Below are 23,127 nucleotides of genomic sequence, written 5' to 3' on the forward strand. Positions count from 1 at the left end.
CCTAGAACAAAAAACTTCCTGGTGAACAATCAACTGTTCATTGGGTGCGTAGGAGTTAAGAAGGGGAGGGCAGCACAGAAACGGACCATGTCAAGAAGGATAGCACTCTGTATCAAGTTTTGCTATTCACTGGTCAAGAAGCAACCCCTTAAGGGTTTGCATGCTCATTCCAGCAGATCTAAGACTGCAACCACTGCATTAGCCTGCAAAGTTCCGGACCTGGATATGTCAGGCAGCAACTTGGGCATCCTTGTAAACGTTTACTAAACACTACTGCCTGGACAGTCCGGTCCGTCATGACGGGCACTTCACCTGTTCTGACCTACAGGACTTTTTGATTTAGAATTGGCCTTGCAGACTCACCTCCGAGGAAGTCTCTGTCAGATGAACAAGTTACTCACCTTCAGTAATGCCTTATGTGATAGAAACTCTAGATGGCCTCAGATTCCTTACCAACTCTCCCATCCTCCCTGCTCTGCAAGACCACTGTAATATCAGGAACACCCTTCTCAGGGCCTTCGTTTTTTCACACCAGTGGTCAGTTCCCTTTGTGTGTCCTCGCTCCTGGCGTGGGAAGTCACGAAAGTAACTGACATCAGCGCACTGTAGTGGTGCCTGTGTTGGTACCATGCACATCACTGCTGACGCAGAGCCGAACTACGCCACCTACTGGCGCCCAGGGTTACGGCTTAAAAATCTTACATTCCAGTCTTGACGCCTGGGGGTATTCGAAGGTATAAGGAATTTGCAGCTCGATAGAGTATCTACCAGGTATGGCGGAAGTAACTTTTTCTTTTGAAAGCTCTGTTTATTTGCTGCTGGAAATGAGCTTATTTTACAAGTCACTTAATTTAATAATAATGTTTTTCACATTTAATCTCTGGAATGTTCCTGCTGTTGCATGCCGGGGAGAGGCTGTTTCCAAGCAGGTGTTTTTAACCAACATTTATTATAACCTTCTGAAAGTGAGCAAACTCCTGACATAAAATTGGTGACAGACCCTTTGTACTAGCGGTTCTTAACTTGGGATCGATTATTCCTACTAAGGGGGTTCACAACTGTTTAGAAAAATTAAATAATATTAGCAGATTAATAGGGTATATACTTAAAAAAGGTAAATTAAAAATTGTTAAACTCTGTAAATATGAAGGATTTTAACATTGGAGGATAAACCATAAGTTGAAATCCTTAGCTTGGTTCATTGAAGCAGTGCAATGCAAGTACAGAAAAATTAATCTAGTATAGATTTGTGGCCTCAATTAAAGCACTGCTATCATCAGACAAAAATAGAATACGCGTTTGGAGCAATAGACAGACAAACCGTTATACTATAGTGTATATGTGTATATATCTATATATCTTCATCTTTTAGAAATAAAACTAAATATTGAAAAGTTCCAACATTCCCATTAAAATTTCAATCTTTGCATCATTTTGTTTGTGAATGAAATAAAATATTAGATAATGTGTGCATTTCGTGTGTGTATTTGTTTGATACATACTTGTTTCTGTATTTTGTGTGTTGTTTTAAAGTTGAAATTGTAGAAATTACTTTTGCCTGGTTCGGTGACTTACAGGACTGATTACGTGGGAGTTCACTGAACTCAAAAATTAAAACTCACTGCTCTACACTGTCGGATAAGTCTTTTTTTCACTTCATCTGATCATTCCACAATACATTGCCCTTTCGCATTGCTAACAGTCTAAACTTTTCCTGGTTCAAGAAGCTCACATGCGTGTCCAGTCCAAAAATGGTGGCGGCTCCCCATCTCCACAACCCTTCCTCTCAGGTCTCTTCCGTCCTGCACTTTTAAATGTATTTTTTGGCATAGAGAATATTTCACATGAAGAATGCATGAACTTTTTGGCCAAGAAAAAATAAATTGTATGGGATTTAAACCTATTAAGATTACGTTGGTCTTTATGAGAACCCAGGTTGGCATGCAGGAGGCAGAGGTTTAATTTTCACTTGCCTACCTTAGCTTGTTTCTGAGGCAAATATGTAAGCTATAGGAGGAATCTAGTCTTTCCTTCCATTTTCACAGTTTTAGTGGCATAACAATTGAATGCCACATCCCATCATCAAACTGTCTTATATTTGCCTCCCATCACCTATTTAAACTCTGAGTAGAGACACAGCATTTGGTATCCTGTGCAATCTAGCCAATGCCCCTTTCTGGGCATTCTACCTTTCTCATTGTTACTGTGAATGGGAATTTAGATTGTATTATACTGACAAGGAAGTTTGTAAATCATGCTGCAATATAATATACTCTTTTTTCATAGATACTCTATTAAAATACCTCCTATCAGGAGTACCAGAAAAAAGTCTTCGCCTCGATCGGAAAGAGAAGCCAAACATTTTAGGAAAATGGATCTTCCACCCCTCTTACTTCAAACCACCCCGCGCCCCCCCCCCCCCCCCGCCGCTCCCCCCCACCCATAAAGGTTACTCAGGCAACATAGGCGTCCAGTGCTCATGCAGTAACGTAATAATGGTTCATCATCTTAATTTAATATTTTAATACTCTTTTATTTTTATTTTGTATTTTCTGTTTTTTAGAAGCCTTGAATAGGCGCAGTACTGTAGCATTTGTCGACTCTTCCTGTAGTCCCCAGTCCCCAGAGAGGCATAAAGGGCAAAAGCAAACAAAAAGATTTGGATCACCAAGTGGTCAACGATCGTCATCTCTTCCACCCTGTAACCGGCGTTCATCTCAATCTGCAACTCCAAGTAAGTGTACTCACTTGTTAGTCTGAAGTGCCAGTGAACTACTTCTCGGATGGAAATGTTGAACTTTATGGCCTTGATGTGTTGGTTGCATAGTTCACACAGTTGATCTTTCCAACACAGTCTGGGAAGTATTCCTGAAGAAGGCTTGCATTTTAACATATTTTGTCTTATGAGAAAATATACAGTTAAATTGTGTGATAATTTTTGATAATTAAGTACTAAGCAGTTAATCGCTTTTATTCTCCTAAGAGAAGTATCGTACCATTTCTTAAAACATGTGTTACTGAAGGCCTAGTTTAGACAAAGCTGTATTACCTAGAGATACAACATTACTTTGTACTCCACATTCCCAAGGAGACATGCAAGGACATGGCTGCATTGATGACCTTGGAACCTCTTGGTTTGGATTCTGATAACCTCAATTGACAAGATTCTGGACAAATCTAATCTCTTGTCTAGAACTGTCCCAGTACTGAACCATACACACTATTGGTTGTGTGTAAAGCACATCATGTTTCATATGTTTCTGCTAAAATAACCTATTCCGCTGCTCCTTGGGCTAGATCTGGACTCTACAGAATATCCCTAAAAGAGATTTCAAAAACATCTTGGTATTACTTAGCCTTATTGCAAACTATCTAAGTCTACATTAAAAAAACTTTAATGATTCTTATTGTTTAATGTAAACTGTTTCTGCTTATGTACATTTTTTCTCGGGTCAATCAATCAATCAATCAATCAATCACTGCATTTATAAAGCGCGCTACTCACCCGGGAGGGTCTCAAGGCGCTGGGGGAGGGGGTATGTTACTGCTCGAACAGCCAGGTCTTGAGCTGCTTCCTGTAGGAGAGATGGTCCTGGGTTCGCCAAAGGTGGGTGGGGAGGGAGTTCCAGGTCTTGGCTGCCAGGTAGGAGAAGGATCTTCCTCCGGCAGTGGCTCTGCGGGTGCGTTGTACGGTGGCGAGGGCGTGGCTGGTTGATACTAGCTGGCGGGTGGGCGTGTAGAAGGTAATGCGGTCCTTGAGGTACTTTGCGCCCAGGTCGTGGAGAGCCTTGTGTGCGTGGGTGAGGAGTCCGAACGTGATTCTCTTGCTGACGGGGAGCCAGTGCAGGTCTTTCAGGTGTCCGGTGATGTGGCTGTGTTGAGGGATGTCCAGGATGAGTCGTGCGGAGGCGTTCTGGATGCGCTGGAGTCTTTTTTGAAGTTTGGCTGTGGTTCCGGCGTAGAGGGTGTTCCCGTAGTCCAGTCGGCTGGTGACGAGTGCCTGGGTGACGGTCTTCCTGGTTTCAGTGGGGATCCATCTGAAGATCTTGCGGAGCATGCGCAGGGTGTTGAAGCACAAAGATGAGACGGCCTTGACTTGTCTGGTCATCGACAGGGAGGAGTCCAGGATGAAGCCCAGGTTGCGTGTGTGGTCCGTTGGCTTTGGAGCGGTGCCCAGGGCCGGGGGCCACCAGGAGTTGTCCCAGGCGGAGGGTGATGATCCCAGGATGAGGACTTCCGTCTTGTCTGAGTTCAGTTTAAGGCGGGTGTTCCTCATCCAGTCGGCAACGTCTTTCATCCCGTCGTGTAGGTTGGCTCTGGCGGTGGTGGGGTCGTTGGTGAGGGAGAGGATCAGCTGGGTGTCGTCGGCGTAGGAGATGATGTTGAGGTTGCGTTGGCGTGCGATGGCTGCGAGGGGGCTCATGTAGACGTTGAAGAGGGTTGGACTGAGTGAAGATCCTTGTGGAACGCCGCAGATGACTTCGGTGGCCTCGGATCTGAACGGGGGGAGGCGGACTCTCTGGGTTCTTCCGGCGAGGAACGAGATGATCCATTCCAGTGCTTTCTCTCGGATTCGGATGTTGCTGAGGCGGTTCACTAGGGTGCGGTGGCAGACGGTGTTGAACGCCGCAGAGAGGTCCAAGAGGATGAGGGCCGCTGTTTCCCCGTTGTCGATCAGGGTTCTGATGTCGTCTGTGGCTGCGATTAGGGCGGTCTTGGTGCTGTGGTTGGCCCGAAACCCGGACTGCGAGGGGTCGAGGGATCCATTCGTCTCGAGGAAGGTGGCAAGCTGTCTGTTGACGTCTTCTCGATGACTTTGGCCGGAAAGGGAAGGAGCGAGATGGGACGGTAGTTCTTGAGGTCGGTGGGGTCCGCCGTTGGTTTCTTCAGTTGGGCGGTAAACTCGGCCGGGAAGGTGGCGGTGTCGAAGGAGGAGTTGATGATGTCCCAGAGATGGGGTGCGATGATGGCGTCGGCTTTGTTGAAGACATGGTGTGGGCAGGGGTCGATTGGTGATCCGGAGTGGATGGAGTTCATCGTGCGGGTGGTGTCTTCGGTGTTGATCGGGGTCCAGTTGCAGAGGGTGGTGGTGGCGGGCATTGGTTCGGCGGTAGGGTGCGTGGTCTGTTCGTCGAAGCTGTTATGTATGTCGGCGATCTTGCGGTGGAAGAACGTGGCAAGTGAGTTGCAGTGGTTTTGCGAGGGAGTGATGTCGTTGTTTCCGGCGCTGGGGTTGGAGAACTCTTTGACGATGCTGAAAAGTTCCTTGCTGTCGTGGGCGTTGTTGTCCAGTCGTTCTTGTGGTCTGGTCGAGCCGCCAGGCTTTCTCGAGAGTGCGGCAGTTCTTCTTGGATTCCTTGAATTCGTTGGTGAACCAGGGGGTTTTCTTGCTGCCGGGTCTGCTGGGAGGGTTCTTTAGTGGTGCGAGGTCGTCGGCGCAGGCGGTCAGCCACTTGGCGAGGTTGCTGGCTGCTTCGTTTGGGTCCGTTGTGTTGGTGGGTGTGTTATGGCTGAGGGAGGCGGTGAGCTGCTCGGCTGTGATCTGGCTCCAGCTCCGGCGGGGAACCTGTTGCGGGTGGTGGTGGGTCGCAGTCTTTCTGAAGCTGAAGTGGACGCAGCTGTGGTCGGTCCAGTGGAGTCCGGTGGCGTGGCTAAAGGAGATGTGCTTGCTGGATGAGAAGACGGGGTCAAGCGTGTGGGTGGGAGTGTTCACCAGTTGCTTGAGTCCGGGTCAGAACATTAAGTGACTTTTTAGGCTCCTCGAAAAATCACTTTTAAAACCATTCTTGTAGAAGTAAATCTCAGTGATGAACAAAATAATGTGAAAATCATTCAAGGGCTGATGACCTCATGCAGCTTTTCAATTTTTTTTCTGTGGTTCTATAGGGTTCTTTTATCTGAGATATAGGTTTTTGTAATCTTTTATGTCACATATCATTTTGGACAGAGCCCTTTTCTTGACCACTTCAATGTGTTGTCTGACATTTCATGCCAATTTTTATTTGAATGTTTTCATCATATTCCTCACTTTCCTCACTTTTAAATAATTACTTTGACTGGGTAAGGAAAGCAGATGTTTGAAACCCTGAAAGATCTCTATGTATAGCCCTCACTTGTAAAATGAACTCCTTAAATAGCAAATAAACTGTGAGAAAAACAAAAATAGTCCACTAAGCTATTAGGCACAACCAAGAAATTCACCAAAATAAATTACAACACACATTAGATAAATGGGTGGATAATTAAAATGTGTACCCCAATTATTTTCTTTCACCTGATCAACCCTTCCACATTTTGTTGTGCTGCCACCCCTGTGCCTTATCGACCAGCATAGCTTTTTTTAGCAGCTTTGGGCTAGAGAACATTTCATATTGATACTACCCCGTAAATGCTTTGGATGCTGAGATCACGTACTCCTTATTATTTTCTGGGAGCTATTGGTATCACTTTAGAGTTTGTAGCACCCACCACCAGGTAAATGCCCAAATGCCTGATTGTCTTCATCTGACATCTCTCCCCTCCCGCCATTATCTGCTGGAGAATTACTTTCACTGCTGGAGATAAGTATGTCATCGCTTCAGGATATATGCAAACCACTATCCTGAAGATGCTGTGTCAATTTAGGGAATCAAATGCAAATTTGCTTTGGTCCTGCCCAGATATGGAATGTCCACCTTGAACTGTTATGTCCCTTCTGTATGAGAACACGTAATTCCAGAATGTATACACCTTTTCCTACTTTCCTTAGCAATTGAATTTCTGTTATCTTTAGAGTCTCATAGTATATTCTAACTTTTTGATACCTCAGTAAAGGTGGATAATAAAGACTCTGCAATGACACTTTCTTAGGTGTATCAGATGGATAGATATCTTTTGATAAGTGGAACTAGTTGTATGAAGAACTATTTGACATGGACCACTTTGGTTTCAGGATGCCAGTAGTATGAAGCTGTCATTCTCCTCTCCACTCACTAGCTTGGTAAAAAAACAAAGCTTCCATCTAAGCTTTCATATCAGACCCTAATACCTCTGTTCTCATTCCCAGCATTCTGAAGCTCACTTAGCATTTTCTGAGGTTGTCACTTTGCCCTCCAGTCGGACAGTGGAATTCACAAGACACCCCTGAGACACCTTGGGAGAGATCCTGGTTCGATGATACAACAGTTTTCCTCTGAATCTCAAATTGATCCTCCATTGTTGACAGTTTTATCTGTTGCGGAGGGCTTATGATTCAAGATTCAGAGGTAACCCCCCTGTTCTCTGGGACAATATTTAACAATAAACTGGTCCCTATGGGGGAAGTGTTGCCCTTGACTTCCACGACAATAGTATTACACCAGGCATAGAAGAAAACATCTCAAATTAGTAAATTTCAGTTCATTGTTTAATGTATTTATTTATACATGTCATTTAAAAATATATTAATCAATTTTAACAGTATAGTGTAGTACTTGTACAAGGTGCTCCTAAAAGATGACAGCACAGTGAAAGTGATATATAGTGAATAAAAAGTGCATTTGTGCTATATACATATACATATATACACACACACACACACACACACACACACACACACACACACACACACACACACACACACACACACACACACACACACACACGTGGCTGATGAGGACAAACAATAGAATATTTGAAGCCAAAACCTGTAAAACGATTGTTTACATTCACCATCAAATTCTTAAAAACAGAATCCACATATGTTATTTATCGACGTTTCGAACCCCAGGGCATAGGTAATTAGAACAGGCTCATCATCAGGACACAAAATATATATATCAGAGACAATCTAAGGATTGGGGCAGAAAGCCCCACAATTAAGCGAATGTAAAACAATATATCCTGGAGCAACATTAAAATGGGTATTGGCATGCAAAGGATTGTGGCAAAAAAGTCTCACAATTGCAAAAGTGTCATACACTACTTCAAAGGACATCTTCGAAATAGGTTTTAGCACATGGGGGACCACACAGGTAAACTGGATGAGTCAGACTACCATGATTTCAGCTAAAATTATAATGCATATTAAAAGCACGCTAACATGCTTCAAGAGAGGCCGCAGGGGGCCTTTCTCAGGATCAAAATTCAAACCGATACAAAGCCTGATTCACTGATGGATGCGTTTGTCACCCGAAATATAGACACAAGCCTTCCGTCGAGATGCACTTCGCGTTCAGTTTATGTAAATGTTAATGGGACGCGCCGCCCATGCTCGGCTCCGGAATCGCACTTTTACTGCGCCGTCACCTTTTAGGAGCACCTTGTACAAGTACTATATTATACTGTTAAAATTGATTAATATATTCTTAAATGAGATGTATAAATAAATGCACTGAACGCATAACTGAAACTTACTAATTTGAGAGATTTTCTTCTACCCCTCGTGTAATTCTATTGCCTTGGAAGTTGAGGGCCACACTTCCCCCATAGGGACCACTGTATTATTGAATAATTGTCCAGCCCAGGTCCCTGGGATAGTTGGTTGCCCCGTCTTGTCTACAGTACTGTTCTCTATGCTAGAATTTTTGTGGAAAGCCTCTAGAGTGGCCCAGAAGGCACATTCCCCTTTTTCATTCCCGCCATGTCACTCTCATCTGATAATCGTCTTCTGAAACTGTTCAAATGACTTCTCCTGATAGAAGACCTTTATTTCATTAGTTACTTGTACTTCTTTCTTGGAAAAGAAGGGGTTGTTAAATTCCTCTTACCCCTTTTGTATTTTTCTCAGTCATAAATGACCTTCGACTCTCGTTGAGAGGGAAGTTCTCCATTTAGACCCACTTATCATTAATCACATCCTTTACCTGGGCAATCCTGACTTCCATTATCTCTGCAGCGTGAATGCATGACTGGGTTCCCTATCCTCTCGGGTGAAGTTCCTATTTCACTTCGGCTGCACTGTCTGCTTCAGCGGCTCTCTTCTGTCACCTACTTAAAGGAGGAGTGGTGAACCAATAACCTCCATGGTCCACCACTTCCAGCAGAGCATGTCCAGCTTTTCTTTTACTGTGTGAGCTGGCTCCCTCCCTTAGAGATGCTAGGATGTGGCTAGGGCTGCAACAGTGTGGCAAACTTTTTAAGATCCATAAAAAGTGCTGGGGACTCCATTTCCTAGCGATGCCCTTACAACCGGTGATCCCTTGTCACTCATGAGGGCACTCATCTCACAGAGGCTCCTTCCTCAGTATTCCCAGGTATCCTATAGTTGAGATGTGGGGCAACAGCAATAAAACATCAGAGCCTCACAGGGCGTTGAGAATCACAGCCATCTCTCAGACACTTCAGCTACATTCCCCTCCCCCTAAAACAAATGTTAGTCTTTTTTCAAAATGTGAAAACGCAAACCATTCTGATGGATATGTCTGAGTGCAGATTTTTCCCTTTTACAATATCCCCCAAGGTGCCAGACTGGATCTGTAGAATTCTTCAGCAATGCTCCTGCATGCCCATAGGTGGCGTTGTACGGCTCTGTGCTGACTTCACATTGCCTCAAAAGTGACGGAGTAGAGCTGCATAAGCCCTGCGCATTGAAATCCATTATTTTCTTTCTGCACCTTTCAACATGTACTTAGAGCCCTAAAAAAAAAAATCCTAATGTGCTAGGTAACAATTACCTCAGGGAGGATGGCAGAAATCAAGTTGTGCTGACACTGCAGGAAGCAAATGTCCGTTACAGACCGACACGAGGTGTGTCGTTAGTGCTTGGACTCAGACTGCAACTCCAAGTCTTGTGACCAGTGTGCCTTAATATCCCTATAGCTGATTTGAGAAGACCTGGAGACGAAGCTGTAAATTGCCAAGCCTAGGTAAAAGTATTGGTATTTGCACAGGTCCCACTCAGTCATAGGCTCAGCTACAAGGCCATTCATGTGACCACTCCACTTCCCATTCTATAGCTCTATAGCTTTAGGTAACTCAAAATCCAAATGCAAGAACAAAAAAGCAAAAGAGGACTCTATCCCATCCGACCGTCCTTGGTCCAAAGAAAAGGTGCAGTGGAGTCAAGAATTAAGTCGCACTCCTTCAATGCCACTAGCTCTGTATCGGATACCTCAGTTGGTCCCAACACATCTCTTTGGGATCCCTGCATGAATGACTCTGCATCAAATTGAGACTTAGGTAGAGGCCATTCTGCACATCTTTAGTGCATTCCTGACTTCTTCTGGTGCACATTCGGGCCCCATGGAACTGGTTGGGACTGTAGTAGTTATTGCAGAAGGGCTGTCCCCAGATGCCACCCAGTGCTGACACTCATGCTGGATCCTGAACTGATGTCCGCTCGAGCATGACTGATGTCATGCTACGAGATCACAAAAGTGCAACCAGTTGTATGCATCCTGACTCCAACCCAGTGCCTCTTCCGGAACGCATCAGCAGAGCCTCCAATCTCTTTTTGGCTCAGATTCTCATCCTGTCTAAAGAGGAAATTCCTTTGCATACTGAAGATGATGATGATGATGAGGGTGGCTTGCTTGTCCCTCATATTACTGATGATGCCTTTTACCTTGACTTCACAAAATGCTAGTGAACTTTACACCTCCTCAAAAACAGAGCTTGACTTGCCACGTGGACCTCCAATGTACGGAAGTGCCTCATTCGCTGTGGCATTTCGGAGGGTAGAGCAGGTACTATATTTGCACCTGCCCTCCATTGAGACAAAGACAAATAATGTTTTGACAGAGATTCTGTAACCTGGGCCAGCGAAATTGATACCTTTGCTCCCATTCATGGACAATTACATTTTCAAAACCATGTTCTTATACACCTGTTAGTCAGCAAGTAACCAGATGACACATTCCTATGCCTGGTGATCAGATTTTCTTATCAAGAACCCTGTATTGGAGAGTCGTATTGTACAGGTTTCTACCAGCAAGTTTAATGGCCAGTCCACCAAATAGAAAATCCAAGAGGATTGATACTTTTGGCAAGCAGATGTTTTCTTCTGCTAGTTCGAGACTGCAGTCCATAAATAAAGTCTGTCTATTAGGCTGCTACACATATTCCTTAAGAGACTCTGTCAGCGAGATCTTGCCGGCTGCTCTAGTGGACGTTAGGGCTTCCTTAACTCAGATGATCGATTATAGGCAGGATGCAGCAAAATATGTTATTGGTGCATGTTTGGACACCATGGATTGCTTTTGGCAGAAAGGTGGTACCAGTTTTATGTTCCACAAGCGGGCTTGGGTGAAGTTGACCATGTTTTCTAGCGAAATGCAGGCATCACTGATGAACATTTCTTTTGATGGGTATTGACTTTTTGGAGCGAAGGCAGACTCCGAATTGTTAACAGTTCTGCAAATGTAGGCGCTACTAGCTTATAAGTACAGTTCCCAGCTATTACTGTATTTATTTTTATTTTATTTTTTGCATTTGTAAGGCGCACAGATACCCACAAAGGGTTTCCTGGCGCCAGGCCTATGGAACCAGAGCTGTACAAAAGCAGAAACGACTAGAAACCAGATTATTTATTGAAAAGCCAGGTCTTAATGCTTTTCCTGAAGTTGGCAAAGTTTTCCTCCTTTCGTATAACAAGAGGAAGGGAGTTCCAGAGGGTCGGTCCCAAAAAGGAAAAGGACCTCCCTCCGACTCTAGCCAGTCTGAATCTGGGCACTGCAAAATTCGCTGCATTTAAGGAGCGGAGATTGCGTGTGGGGAAATAAGGCCTAACCAGTTTTTGCAGATACTTTGGTGCGGTACCTGCCTTTACTTTAAACATATAACTCAGGGCCTTGAACCGTACCCGGTTTTCCACCCTGAGCCAATGTAAGTCCTTGAGGTGTTTAGAAATCCTCGCTGTTCTGGGGATTTTGCACAACAGCCTGGCTGCAGAATTCTGGACAAGCTGGAGACGTCTGATAACAGCTTGGTTGGAACCCAGGTAAAGGATGTTACCGTAGTCAAGCCGTGATGTAATGAGGGCATTGACTACGGTCTTCTGGGTGACCGAGGGCAGCATCCATATAATCTTGCGCAGCCATTTAAGAATTGTAAAGCAGATGCCAGCTACTTTATTGGCCTGTTGTTTCATCGATAATGTGTCATCGATGTGCACCCCTATGTTTCTAACCTGGGTAGCTGGTGTAGGAAAAGCACCCAGGGATGGCGGCCAATGAGTGTCCTTCCAGAGGTCCCTATTTTTACCTAAGAGAAGAATCTCAGTCTTTTCCCCATTGAGCTTCAGCTGGTTATTTGACATCCAGCTGAAGACTTCATGAAGCCCAAGTTTAAGGGCAGATGGAGATGAAGGGTCAGATTCTGAGAGAGAAAAAATAATCTGCGAATCATCCGCATAAGTCATTAATTTTAAGCCAACTCGCTCCGCTAAGTCAGCGAGGGGACGAAGGTACAGATTAAAAAATAGCGGACTCGGAATTGAGCCCTGAGGCACGCCATGTGGCGAGCTGAAAATGTCCGACTGAGCCTGAGATGACGCGATCTGGAAGGTACGGTTGCAAAGATAGGATTCAATCCAGTCCAGCGCTGCCCCTCTGACACCATCCTCACCCAGCCTGGCAAGCAGTCTGGAGTGAGAGATGGTATCGAAGGCCGCACTAAGGTCGAGCAGAACAAGTGCAACAGTTTGCCCATCGTCCAAGAGCTCCCTAATCTTCTCAGTGACTCCCAGAAGGGCGGACTCGGTGGAATGTCCAGCCCTAAAGCCTGACTGGGAGAAATGGAGCAAGCCGTTGTTTTCCGTAAATGTGCTGAGAGCACTGTGAATATGCTTCTCCAAGATTTTTTAGAAGGCAGGAAGTAGGGAGATAGGACGGTAATTGGCTAACACCTCAGGGTCGGCGGTAGGCTTCTTCAGCAAAGGGCTCACCATGGCGTGTTTCCATGCCGCTGGAACTTTCGCAAATCGAATAGAGGCATTGAGTGTCTCAGGAACGATGGTCAGGGCGGGGTCATCCAACTGGCTCAGAATGCTGATAGGGAGAGGATCACATGGGGAACCTGACTTGATGGAGGTAGCTAGAGATTTCAACGTGTCCAGCGTAATAAGACTCAAGCCGACACCCTCCAGTTGTAATCGGAGGAAAGTCCTCTCTGTCATCCTTAGTAGGAGGATTAATGTTAGTGATGATGGTCTCAATCTTTTCCACAAAGTAAGTGGCCAAGTCTTGACATTTCTGGGTAGTAAGAGGACATGCAGCAGCCATTGAATTAGCTCCAGCTAGTTCTTTCACCGTATTAAAAAGGGTACGTGATCTATTTGCAGCAGTATTGATGGTTTCCATTACATAACAGGCTTTAGCTTTCGTGCAGGCCGAATGATAAAGATTTCTAGCCTTGCGATAGGTCTCTTTTTTTAAAGGGTCATAGTGTTTACGCCATTGTCTTTCAAGCGCCTTACACTTAGATTTTTCTATTTTAAGACTTTCAGTGTACCAGGGAGCAGGTGGGCGATGAACATTCCCTCTACACCTAGCAAGGGGCAGGCAAGTATCAACCGCCTTCTCTAACCATGTGTGAGTTACAAGCGCGTTATTATCCATGTCGCAACCCAGAACAGGGGGAGATTTCTTCAATGCAATCTGCAATTCAGTCAAATCCAACCTTTTCCAATTTCTCATGAGTCGGTGGGCGGGTGGAACATGAGTGTGTGGGTTCTCTGAGAGTAATACTAAAAAGTGTTAGAAAATGATCTGACCAGCAAATGGGGTCGATTTTTAGCCACTTTAGCTCCTTTATATTCGATATGACAGGGTCTAACAAATGGCCAGCTTTGTGCGTAGGGCCCTCATTTCGCAGAGTCATATTAAAAGCGGCAAGGTCCTCCAGGAGGTTCATAACAATAGTGTTTGATTTATCCTCCTGGTGAAGATTTAAATCTCCCAGTATGGTTAGATTTTGGGCGTTGAGATAGTAAGGTGAGATGAAATTGGCAAGATTAGCAGCCCAAGCATTACTATTTCCAGGTGGCCGGTAGATTAAAAAAACAGAAAACATAAAATTAGGGTTAAGTGAAATTTTTAAAAATGCTGCTTCGCAACCAGGTATGTCAACCAATTCAAGGTAGCACTTAAAATCCCTGTTAAAGATCACAGCAATGGCACCCCCTACTTGTCTCACTCTGTCCACTCTAGCAATGGCATAGGTCGTGGGTAGGGAGGCGGCTACATCTGGACCTGCACTTTCGTGTAGCCAGGTTTCAGTTAAGAACACCGCACATGGTTTTTAATCAGATAATAGATGGAAAATATCTAGTTTATGCTGTGGTAGGGATATACAGTTAACAGTATAGAATGTGAAAACACGGGGATCAAGGTCAGAGGATTGAGTAATTGCACTATAACTAATTTTAACCTCAGGATGAGGCTGAAAATTAGACAGAGTAAAAGCACAGTGAGGACAGGCTTGTAGACCGGAAAGGGAAGGTTGTAAAACAGTACATTTCCTATTGCTACTAGGGCGTAAAGCCCTTAGCTGATCTGCAGAGATCATACCTGTAGCAGCGTTTCCTGCCCCGTGACCCGGCCTGGCCCGGACGGGCACAGACGGGCTGGTCTTAGGCTCGTCTTTGGCGCAGGATGTGGTGCCTACCCTGCGCGCCATCGCTGCAAGCTGGAGCCGACGAGGGGCTAAATAGCCTGCAGGAAGCGGAGGTCTAGAGCGCTAACCGCTCGACTCTCCGTGAGGTGCCGCCCCTGTCCCGCTCTCCACAACCGCGATTGGCTGAGGTGCCGGTTGCGTTTCAAGACAGAGAAAACAGCCCTGATATTATAGTTTTAACTGGGGTCCCTGGTGAGTGCAAGTAAGTGCTCCAAAGTGCAGCGTGATACTTAAAAACACATCACAATCCAAATGACATTATTATAAATCACTTTCAGTATAAAATACGAGCGTAAAAATATTTAAAATACACTCGGGTGCCACGAGCTAAATGAAATGGCCCCAGAGCGAAATGCTTGATTAGTACAGGCTCGGCGCCAAGCGGGGAGTAGCTGCCACCAACTCCTACCGCGAGCACGCCGGCCTCCTCGCAGCCTAAATAGCCTGCAGGAAGCGGAGGTCTAGAGCGCTAACCGCTCGACTCTCCGTGAGGTGCAGCCCCTGTCCCGCCCTCCACAACCGCGATTGGCTGAGGTGCCGGTTGCGTTTCAAGACAGAGAAAACAGCCCTGATATTATAGTTTTAACTGGGGTCCCTGGTGAGTGCAAGTAAGTGCTCCAAAGTGCAGCGTGATACTTAAAAACACATCACAATCCAAATGACATTATTATAAATCACTTTCAGTATAAAATACGAGCGTAACAATATTTAAAATACACTCGGGTGCCACGAGCTAAATGAAATGGCCCCAGAGCGAAATGCTTGATTAGTACAGGCTCGGCGCCAAGCGGGGAGTAGCTGCCACCAACTCCTACCGCAGACTGCCCAGTCCTTTTGGGGCTGCGAACGCAATACCAGTAGACATCGAATAGGCCAAAAGTGGTATCAGCCCTCCAGCTTCTCTTCCCTTGCTGCAGCAGCCACCAAGACACTTTAGTTAATCTTCAGTGGTTCTTGATGGGCAGGATTTATCATTTCCTCCCAGCTTTGTGATCTATTACTCCTTCCTGATGGGTCTTACCAATTCTCCAAAGGGGCTACCCCTTCATTTAATTATTTTCCCAGCCAATAGTCCTCCCACACTAGATCGAATTTTAGAGGATTATCTGTCTATCCTGATGCAGCAGGTACCACTCTTACTCTCCAATCGTGCTATTGAGTGGGTATGATATTGGGGAGAGGCGAGGGCTGTTTACACTACTTCCTTGACCCTTCGATCCATTCATGCCTTCCTGTGGAAGGACAAATTCAAAATGCTCACATTGGCTCAGATTCTATCTTCTCTGGACCCAGGAGACTGGATAATGTCTTTAGACTCACAAGATGCATATTTTCATTCACCCGTCCTGCAGTCTCAAAGACGTTAGCTGTCGTTCAAGGTAGGACAGGAACATTTTCAATTTGCCGTACTCCCTAAAGGCCTTTTCACCGCCCCTCGGGTGTTCACAAAAGTGATGGTGGTGGTTGCTCTCCATCATCTAAGGTCGGATATTCTGTACTCCGGTAACTCCATGACTGGATGCTGAAAGGAGATCGTCGCAGTCTGTTATAGACTACCTACAGAAAATGGTGGAATCCTTAGCATTGAATTTCACTTCAAACAAACGCTTTCTGCCCTCACAGAGGCTTCCATTCATCGGGGCAGTCCTGAATACGGTCCGGTGCAAGACTTTCCATCCACCACAGCAAGTCCAGAACATCGAACTGTGATTGAAATATGTCCTGCTTGGTCCTGAATCTGTGTGGGTGGCTCTGAGGCTACCTGGCCTCTTAGCTCGTCCATCCCCTTGTCAATGAGCATGAGTCTCTGTCCTCTGATCAGTTGGGTTGTATGTTGGAACAACGAGTTCCACAACCACGACTTTCCTAACAACGAGGTCGCAACCACGACCTTGTCTAAACCACAACTTTTTTTCCACGCATTCCTTTACCACTTTTTGGGGGTAAAGGAATGCGTGTTTTAAAAAAGATGCTTTACATCTGGTACCCCGATTCCCCCCCCCCCCCCCCCACCCCTTAAAAACTAATTACACCCACTCTAATTATAAACACGATTACACACACAAACCTGAGGCTAAGCTGGTGCTAAATTCTACTTTCACCTCCTCGAATATCCCTCAAATCCCTTCCTTCCCTCTGGCGGGAGAGATCTGGGTACAGGGCTTAGTGCCGAAGCCTCACTCATAGAGTTGTCTGCAACAAAGTAGAAAAGGATGATCTTTGGCAATTGGAGAACAAAATACTGATTATTCAAATGAGCCCTGCTATAGTGCTATAACTGTTATTTTATGTTAAGATAAATTTATAAAGCGCACCTTCACCGGGGAGGTTTCATGGCGCTACTATGCTCAAATGCGCAATTAGAAGGCCTGACAGAATAGCCAGGTTTTAAGGCGGCCTCTAAAACTGAGAAGAGTGGTACAGAGGTGTATTTCGGCTGGAAGAGAGTTCCAAAGCAGGGGGCCAGAATGGCAAACCTGGCACCACCAGTACACTTAAATCTAAAAGAGGGGGTGGACAGAAGTAACTTATGTGCTGAGTGGAGATTTCGCATGGGAACATGCTTGTGGATCAAATTGTTCACAAATTTAGGACTTTTCCCATTGAGTGACTTAAAAATGAGACACCCCACCTTAAAGGCGCAACGCTGGATTACCGGTAACAAATGAAGTTACTTCAGAAGAGGAGTAACATGAAGGTGTCTGGGTTGATGAACAAGCAAACGAGCCGCCTGTCTTTGAACCAATTGTAAACGTTTTGATAGATAAAGGGGAATGCCAAAGTAAAGTGAATTGGCATAGTCTATGTGAGACATGACCATTGCAAGAATCACCTGAATCCGAGCTTCATAGGTGAGAAACCTACAGATCTTTATTTTCCTGAGTTGAAAAAAGCAGGTAGAAATCACTGACCCTATCTGAGGCTTCATCATGAGATCCTGGCTGATGATTACCCCAAGGCTCTTGTCGGAATTTGATGGAGAGGGATGCTGGCCTAGTTCCCCCGGCCAAAAGTGAGGGCCCCAGGGATTCTCAGTAATGCCGCCAGTTAGAACGAACTCCTTCTTGTCCGGATTAAGCTGAAGATGATTGCTGTTTATCCACTGACTAATGAACAGCATGGTGGACTGAAAGGTGTGGACCGACTCCGGAGAGTTGCCAATAGGGAAAATGAGTTGAAAGTAGTCAGCGTAGGTGAATGTACAAACTTGACGCTCTGTCAAGGCTCGGACAAGAGGGAGAAGGTACAGATTGAATAACAGGAGAGAAAGCGAAGAGCCCTGAGGTACTCCGCATGAAATTCTTATTCTGGGAGCGGTAAAAGGCGCTGTACTAACTGCCTGCGACCGGTTTTCCAAGAAGAAGATGATCCAGCCAAGGGCGGGTCCCGTGATTTCCGCGTCTCTGACACGATCGACCAGAAGATTATGGTCGACTGTGTCAAAGGCCGCAGAAAGGTCAAGCAGGACAAGGGCTTGCAGGGAGCCACCGTCGACCTTGTCGCGGAGAGTGTCTAACACTGTGAGGATCACCGCCTCGGTGGAATGAGCCGGGCAGAACCCTGCTTGATGAGAATCAAGAAATTCAGATTCTTCCAAAAAGTCAGTGAGACATCTCGTGACGTAAGCTTCTATGACCTTCGCAAGGTAGGGAAGAAGAGATTGGACGATAATTCGTTAACATTTGAGGATCTGCCCCCGGCTTCTTCAAAAGGGGAATGACAATAGCCTCCTTGAAGGTTGCAGGGACAATGCCCTGGGATAATGATTGATTCAGGAGATTGAATGCAGGGCTGGGAAGGGTAGTAAAAATGCCTTTCAAAATGCTAGGAGGGCAACAATCGGTGGGAGAGACAGTTTTTTTTTTTTGTTTTTTTTTTAAAGACCTTTATTACATTGTTCCACATTACACAGTTTCCAGCCTACAACCCTTTGGGCCGGCCGCACATTGCTTATATTTATGCATTGTTTCCTAGAGTACACAGCCCAGTGCCGTCAACCCGGGGGTACGGCGGCGTCATAAAGTGCATGTGCATGTGGTTTAGAGTTTAAAGGCAGGATAGTGAAGGTCTGGTTTTTCTTTTTAAAGCCATAAACAAAGTGTACGTTTCAAAATCTCTTTGGTTAAATGAAAAGCGTTAACAGAACAAACCCCCCCCTAACACGGTCATCGAGTTTAAGCACAGTCAAGTCTACTACTGTTCCGGTGATACCTTGACAGCACATCATATGCAAGTACCTAGAGCCATAGAGTCGTTAAGGTCCTTATATATCCTCTGAGCTGGTTTGCGTGGTGGGTGGAGGCTCGCAAATGTTTCCCCTAAAGTCGTTCCAGCTGGTCCATATTTCCACCCATTTTCAAGGGCACCCTCTTGCTACATACACGGTCTTTTCCTGCAGCATACACCAGCCCATGTCACTTTGCCAGTCCGTCAGTTTTGGTGGATTAGGGTTTCCCCACAGTCAAGCAATGTTCCTTTTCGCCACCATCTGTCCAAGCGTCACCCAAAGTCTCCCTGTCGGTGACAGGTCCGTTGGCTCCCAAATATTGAGGAGACACCTCTTGGCCTCTGGACGAATCTCCACCTCCCATACCTCCTGCATACACTGCACCACCCCTCTCCAGTACTTTTGTATCTTCGGGCAGCCCCATAGTATATGAAAAAAGGTACCTGTGCCACCACATCCCCTCTTGCAGAGCCCATTCCCATCCCTCCCCATCAATTGTAACCTTGTACATGAGATATATATTCTATGTAGTATCTTCAGTTGGACTAATCGCAATCGGGATGATATCGCGATCTCTGGTGGTGAGGCCAAAGCATACATCCATTCTTCTTCGTCTATTTCCAACCCATCGGCAACCCATTTCTCTTTAAGGGGAAGGAGCATGTCTGGGGGGTTATTGATTCGTTTTTTGTATGTGAGAGATATGGCGTGTTCTGTCATGTGTCCATCAAGTAATCTGTCTTCGAGCGGGGAGGTTTGTGGTAGTTTAGTCTCTGGTGGGATATTCGCCTGTCGGGAGTGCCGCAGCTGCATGTACCTAAAGTATTCAGTGTGTGCCAGTTCGTACGTGTCCTGTAAGTGGGCGAATGTGTGGATCCCTTTGGGGCCCCAGATATCCTTGATTTCGGAGATTCCGATCAAGTCCCAGTTCCGGAACCCCTTGGTGCGTCCCAGGTTACCTAGTTTTTCGGAGGCCCAAAGCGGCGTGGCCATTGTGAGGACTCCCGACCATCCGAGTTTCCTCTGAGCAATATGCCATATCTGTACAGAGTGTTGTGTAGGTCCGGTGAGTCGGCGTGCGCCCAGCTTAGAGTAGAGTGCTATCTCATAGTTCCCCCCCAGGGAGCAGCCATCTGTCCATTCCGTAGGCGGGATCATTACCGTCGCCATACGTCCCCTGATTAATCGCTGAGAGGTGGGCTGCCCAATAATATTTACGAATGTCTGGGAGGGCTATTCCACCGTCATACCACCCCAGCGTGAGTTTGTTCAATGCAATTCGGGGCGACCCGGCCCACAGAAGGTTGCGCTGCGCCGCCTCAATTGCTGTAAAGTAAGTATTGGGTACCAGGTCTGGGTAATTTTGTAGGGCATAGAGAAACCGTGGTAGCGCCATCATCTTAAATAGGGCTGCTCGGCCCAGTAGTGACAGTGGGAGGTGCTGCCAGGATTTGGCCTCTCTTTGAAGCCGGCTTAATGGTGGATGAAGGTTTCGTTCATACATTAGAGCCTTATTCGTGGTGATGAATACTCCCAGGTACTTGAACCCGTCCTCTGTGATAGGGCATGTGTCAGGGAGCCTAGGGGGGTCGCCATGTAGGACGTAGAGATTATTTGATCCAGTTGATGCGAAAGCCAGAGTTACGACCGAAGCTTGCGAATATGTCAAGTGCCGCCAGTATCGACCTGCGCGGCTTGCAGAGGTACAGAAGGATGTCGTCGGCGTAGAGGGATATTTTGTCTTCCCACCCTCCCGCCCATACTATACCTTTCAAGTAAACGTCCTGCCTTATCCAGGCCGCGAGCGGCTCGAGGGAAAGGGCGAATAGAAGGGGGGAGAGGGGGCAACCCTGTCTCGTCCCTCTCTCTAAGGTGAAAACCTCAGACACCTTGTTGTTCACCAGTACCTGTGCCAGGGGTTCCGTATTGAGAAGACGACCCCAAGTGATAAAATGAGGTCCACAGCCCAATTTACGTAGGGCTGCGAACATGTATGGCCACTCTAAGGTGTCGAATGCCATGGTGACGTCTAGTGAGACCACCACCGCGTCCTCCTGTAGCCTATGACGTTGCCCCAGTACCCCATGTAGACGTCGAATGTTAAGTGCCGTGTTGCGGTGGGGCATGAACCCTGATTGGTCAGGGTGGACCCGTGTAGGCAGTACCGAGTGGAGCCTATTGGCAAGTGTTTTTGCCAATATTTTGGGCTCCGCATTGAGTAGCGAAATTGGTCTATATGACGCGCGTGATTCTTTGGGTTTCCCTTCTTTAGGTATCGCCACTATGGTCGCTATGCGCTGGTCCCGTGGCAGCACCCCCGTCTCCCTGCTCCTGTCGAACATGAGTTTCAGATGTTTACTGATGACGTCCGGTTTCAGCTTGTAGAGCCCTATTGGGAGGCCATTGGATCCCAGGGCCTTACCAGGGCGAAGTTCTACTATTGCACGCTGTATTTCGGCCTCAGTAAGTGGGCTATCAATGGCTTCCCGATCTTCATCCGATAGGGAAGGCATTCGGATATCCGTAAGGAGGTCTATAGAGTCCTCCTCCGGGCGGTCCGACTCTCGCCTGTAGACCGGTTGGTAGTGTCTCGCAAATTCCTCAACTATCTCTCGGGGCTCGGTAACTACGATCCCAGATGCTGTACTTATTTCTGGCACCACCTTCCTGCCTGCTGTTTTTTATCGAGCCAGGCTATGAGTTTTCCGGCTTTGTTGCCCTGATCATATAGCCTACCCATCTTGTGCCGGGCCACAGTCTGGGCCTCCTGAGTAACTAGTGCCCTGTACTCTGCTACCTTAATCTGCAGTTTGTGGCGAACTTCCTTGGCACCTTTGTCTAGCGCTTCCCTCTCTAGATCCTTTAGATCCGCCTCAAGTGATGTGACCTGGCTCCGTTGTTCTTTCTGCCTGACTGAAATAGCTGAAAGCGCCTCCCCCCTAACCACGGTTTTGAAGGCCTCCCACAAGGTGACAGGGGAGTCCACTGAGCCAACATTATTGTCGAAGTATTGGGTGATTGATTCGGATAGCTTCCTCCTAGTGTCTTCGTTTTTTAAATGCCAGGCGTTTATTGGCGCTACGCAGCCCTCACGTCTAGTTCCGAACATTATGTGCGTAAAGACCGGCGAGTGGTCTGAAATGCCACGAGTTAGGAGAGATGCTTCCTGTATTGTAATGTCGTAATGTAGCAAAGTAAGGATGTAATCTAGGCGTGAGAATGAATGATGTGGCCCAGAGAAGAAGGTGAAGTGGCTATCTGTGGGATGGAGCAGGCGCCAGACGTCCGTGAGCCCAAAGGCCTCAAGAAAGTCCGCCAGCCACTTCTGCCCCTGGGGCAAGTCTCTGGGGGGTCGTCTGTCCAAGGTCCCCGACACTACTGCGTTAAAGTCCCCTCCCAGAACCAACTGACCATCGGGGAGGGAGAGCAATAGTTTGCCCAGGTCCGCGTAGGCCCGAGTTTGGAGGCCAGGCGGAACATAGACAGAGAGTAAGTAGGTTAAGTGTGCGGCCCTCCCACCGTCCAGATATAGCAGCAAAGCGGCCCTGCGGGTCAGATTCAGTTCGATCTATGTGGAGGGGCAGTGAGCGACGCAGGAGGATCCCCACCCCCCTAGAGCCGGAGGTGAAGCCGGAGTGGGCCACAAGAGTGTAGCCCCACCTATTGAGGGCCTGACATGCATTCCCCATCAAGTGCGTTTCTTGCATCAGTACTGCGTCCGGCTGGTGCCTCTTAATAAACTGTAGGACTATAGTGCGTTTAAGTCTGTCCCCCAACCCATTAACATTCCAGCTCAGAATTTTCAGACTCTTCTCCCATCTCTTAGCCATATCCGTTGCTTTGCAAGGTGTCCCGTCTCAGCACCCCGGCACCATCATAGACTCTATGAAAACATATTCTGTGTGACCGTAAAGAATCCCCAACTCCCCGTCCCTCCCTGGTTCCCACCCGGCCGATGTATGCAATGCAGGCGTTCCAGGTTATCTCTAACAATTGTCTCCTCTCTCCCCCCCTCCCCCTCAACTGTTCGCCACATCCCTTCCCCCCTCTGCAAAAACAAGCCCCCCTTCCCTACTCCCTGGGTTCCAAACTACCCACCACCCCAATTAGCAGAGCGCCTGTCGCCCAACCCTACCCCGGGGAGGGAGACCCCCACCCGAGGAAACTCTACTTGGGAGCTACGTGGGCCAGCCCCGTCCCTGGCCGCCCGCCTGAAGTGCCCCAATTTGCTAGACCCCTCAGGTCAATGGTGCATTAGATAAACAGTTAGCCCGGTCCTAGAGACCCGGGTTGGCAAGTACGCTGCCCCCTTGGAGCAGCCACGTCTT

The 23,127-nt window shown here is 46.9% G+C and overlaps 1 protein-coding gene across 3 annotated transcripts in view; it reads left to right on the forward strand.

Annotated features, from left to right (window-relative positions):
* The window catches only part of MPHOSPH9 (M-phase phosphoprotein 9), a 692,762-nt gene that overhangs the window by 521,514 nt on the left and 148,121 nt on the right, over positions 1 to 23,127 (forward strand). For all 3 annotated transcript variants that reach the window (XM_086942918.1, XM_086942920.1, XM_086942919.1), the window contains exon 19: positions 2,564 to 2,734. In XM_086942918.1, the coding sequence (XP_086799044.1) occupies positions 2,564 to 2,734 (171 nt within the window). The remainder of the gene's footprint in view (positions 1 to 2,563; positions 2,735 to 23,127) is intronic.

The sequence above is a fragment of the Lissotriton vulgaris genome, chromosome 11, assembly GCF_964263255.1.
Source record: "Lissotriton vulgaris chromosome 11, aLisVul1.2, whole genome shotgun sequence".
NCBI lineage: Eukaryota > Metazoa > Chordata > Amphibia > Caudata > Salamandridae > Lissotriton > Lissotriton vulgaris.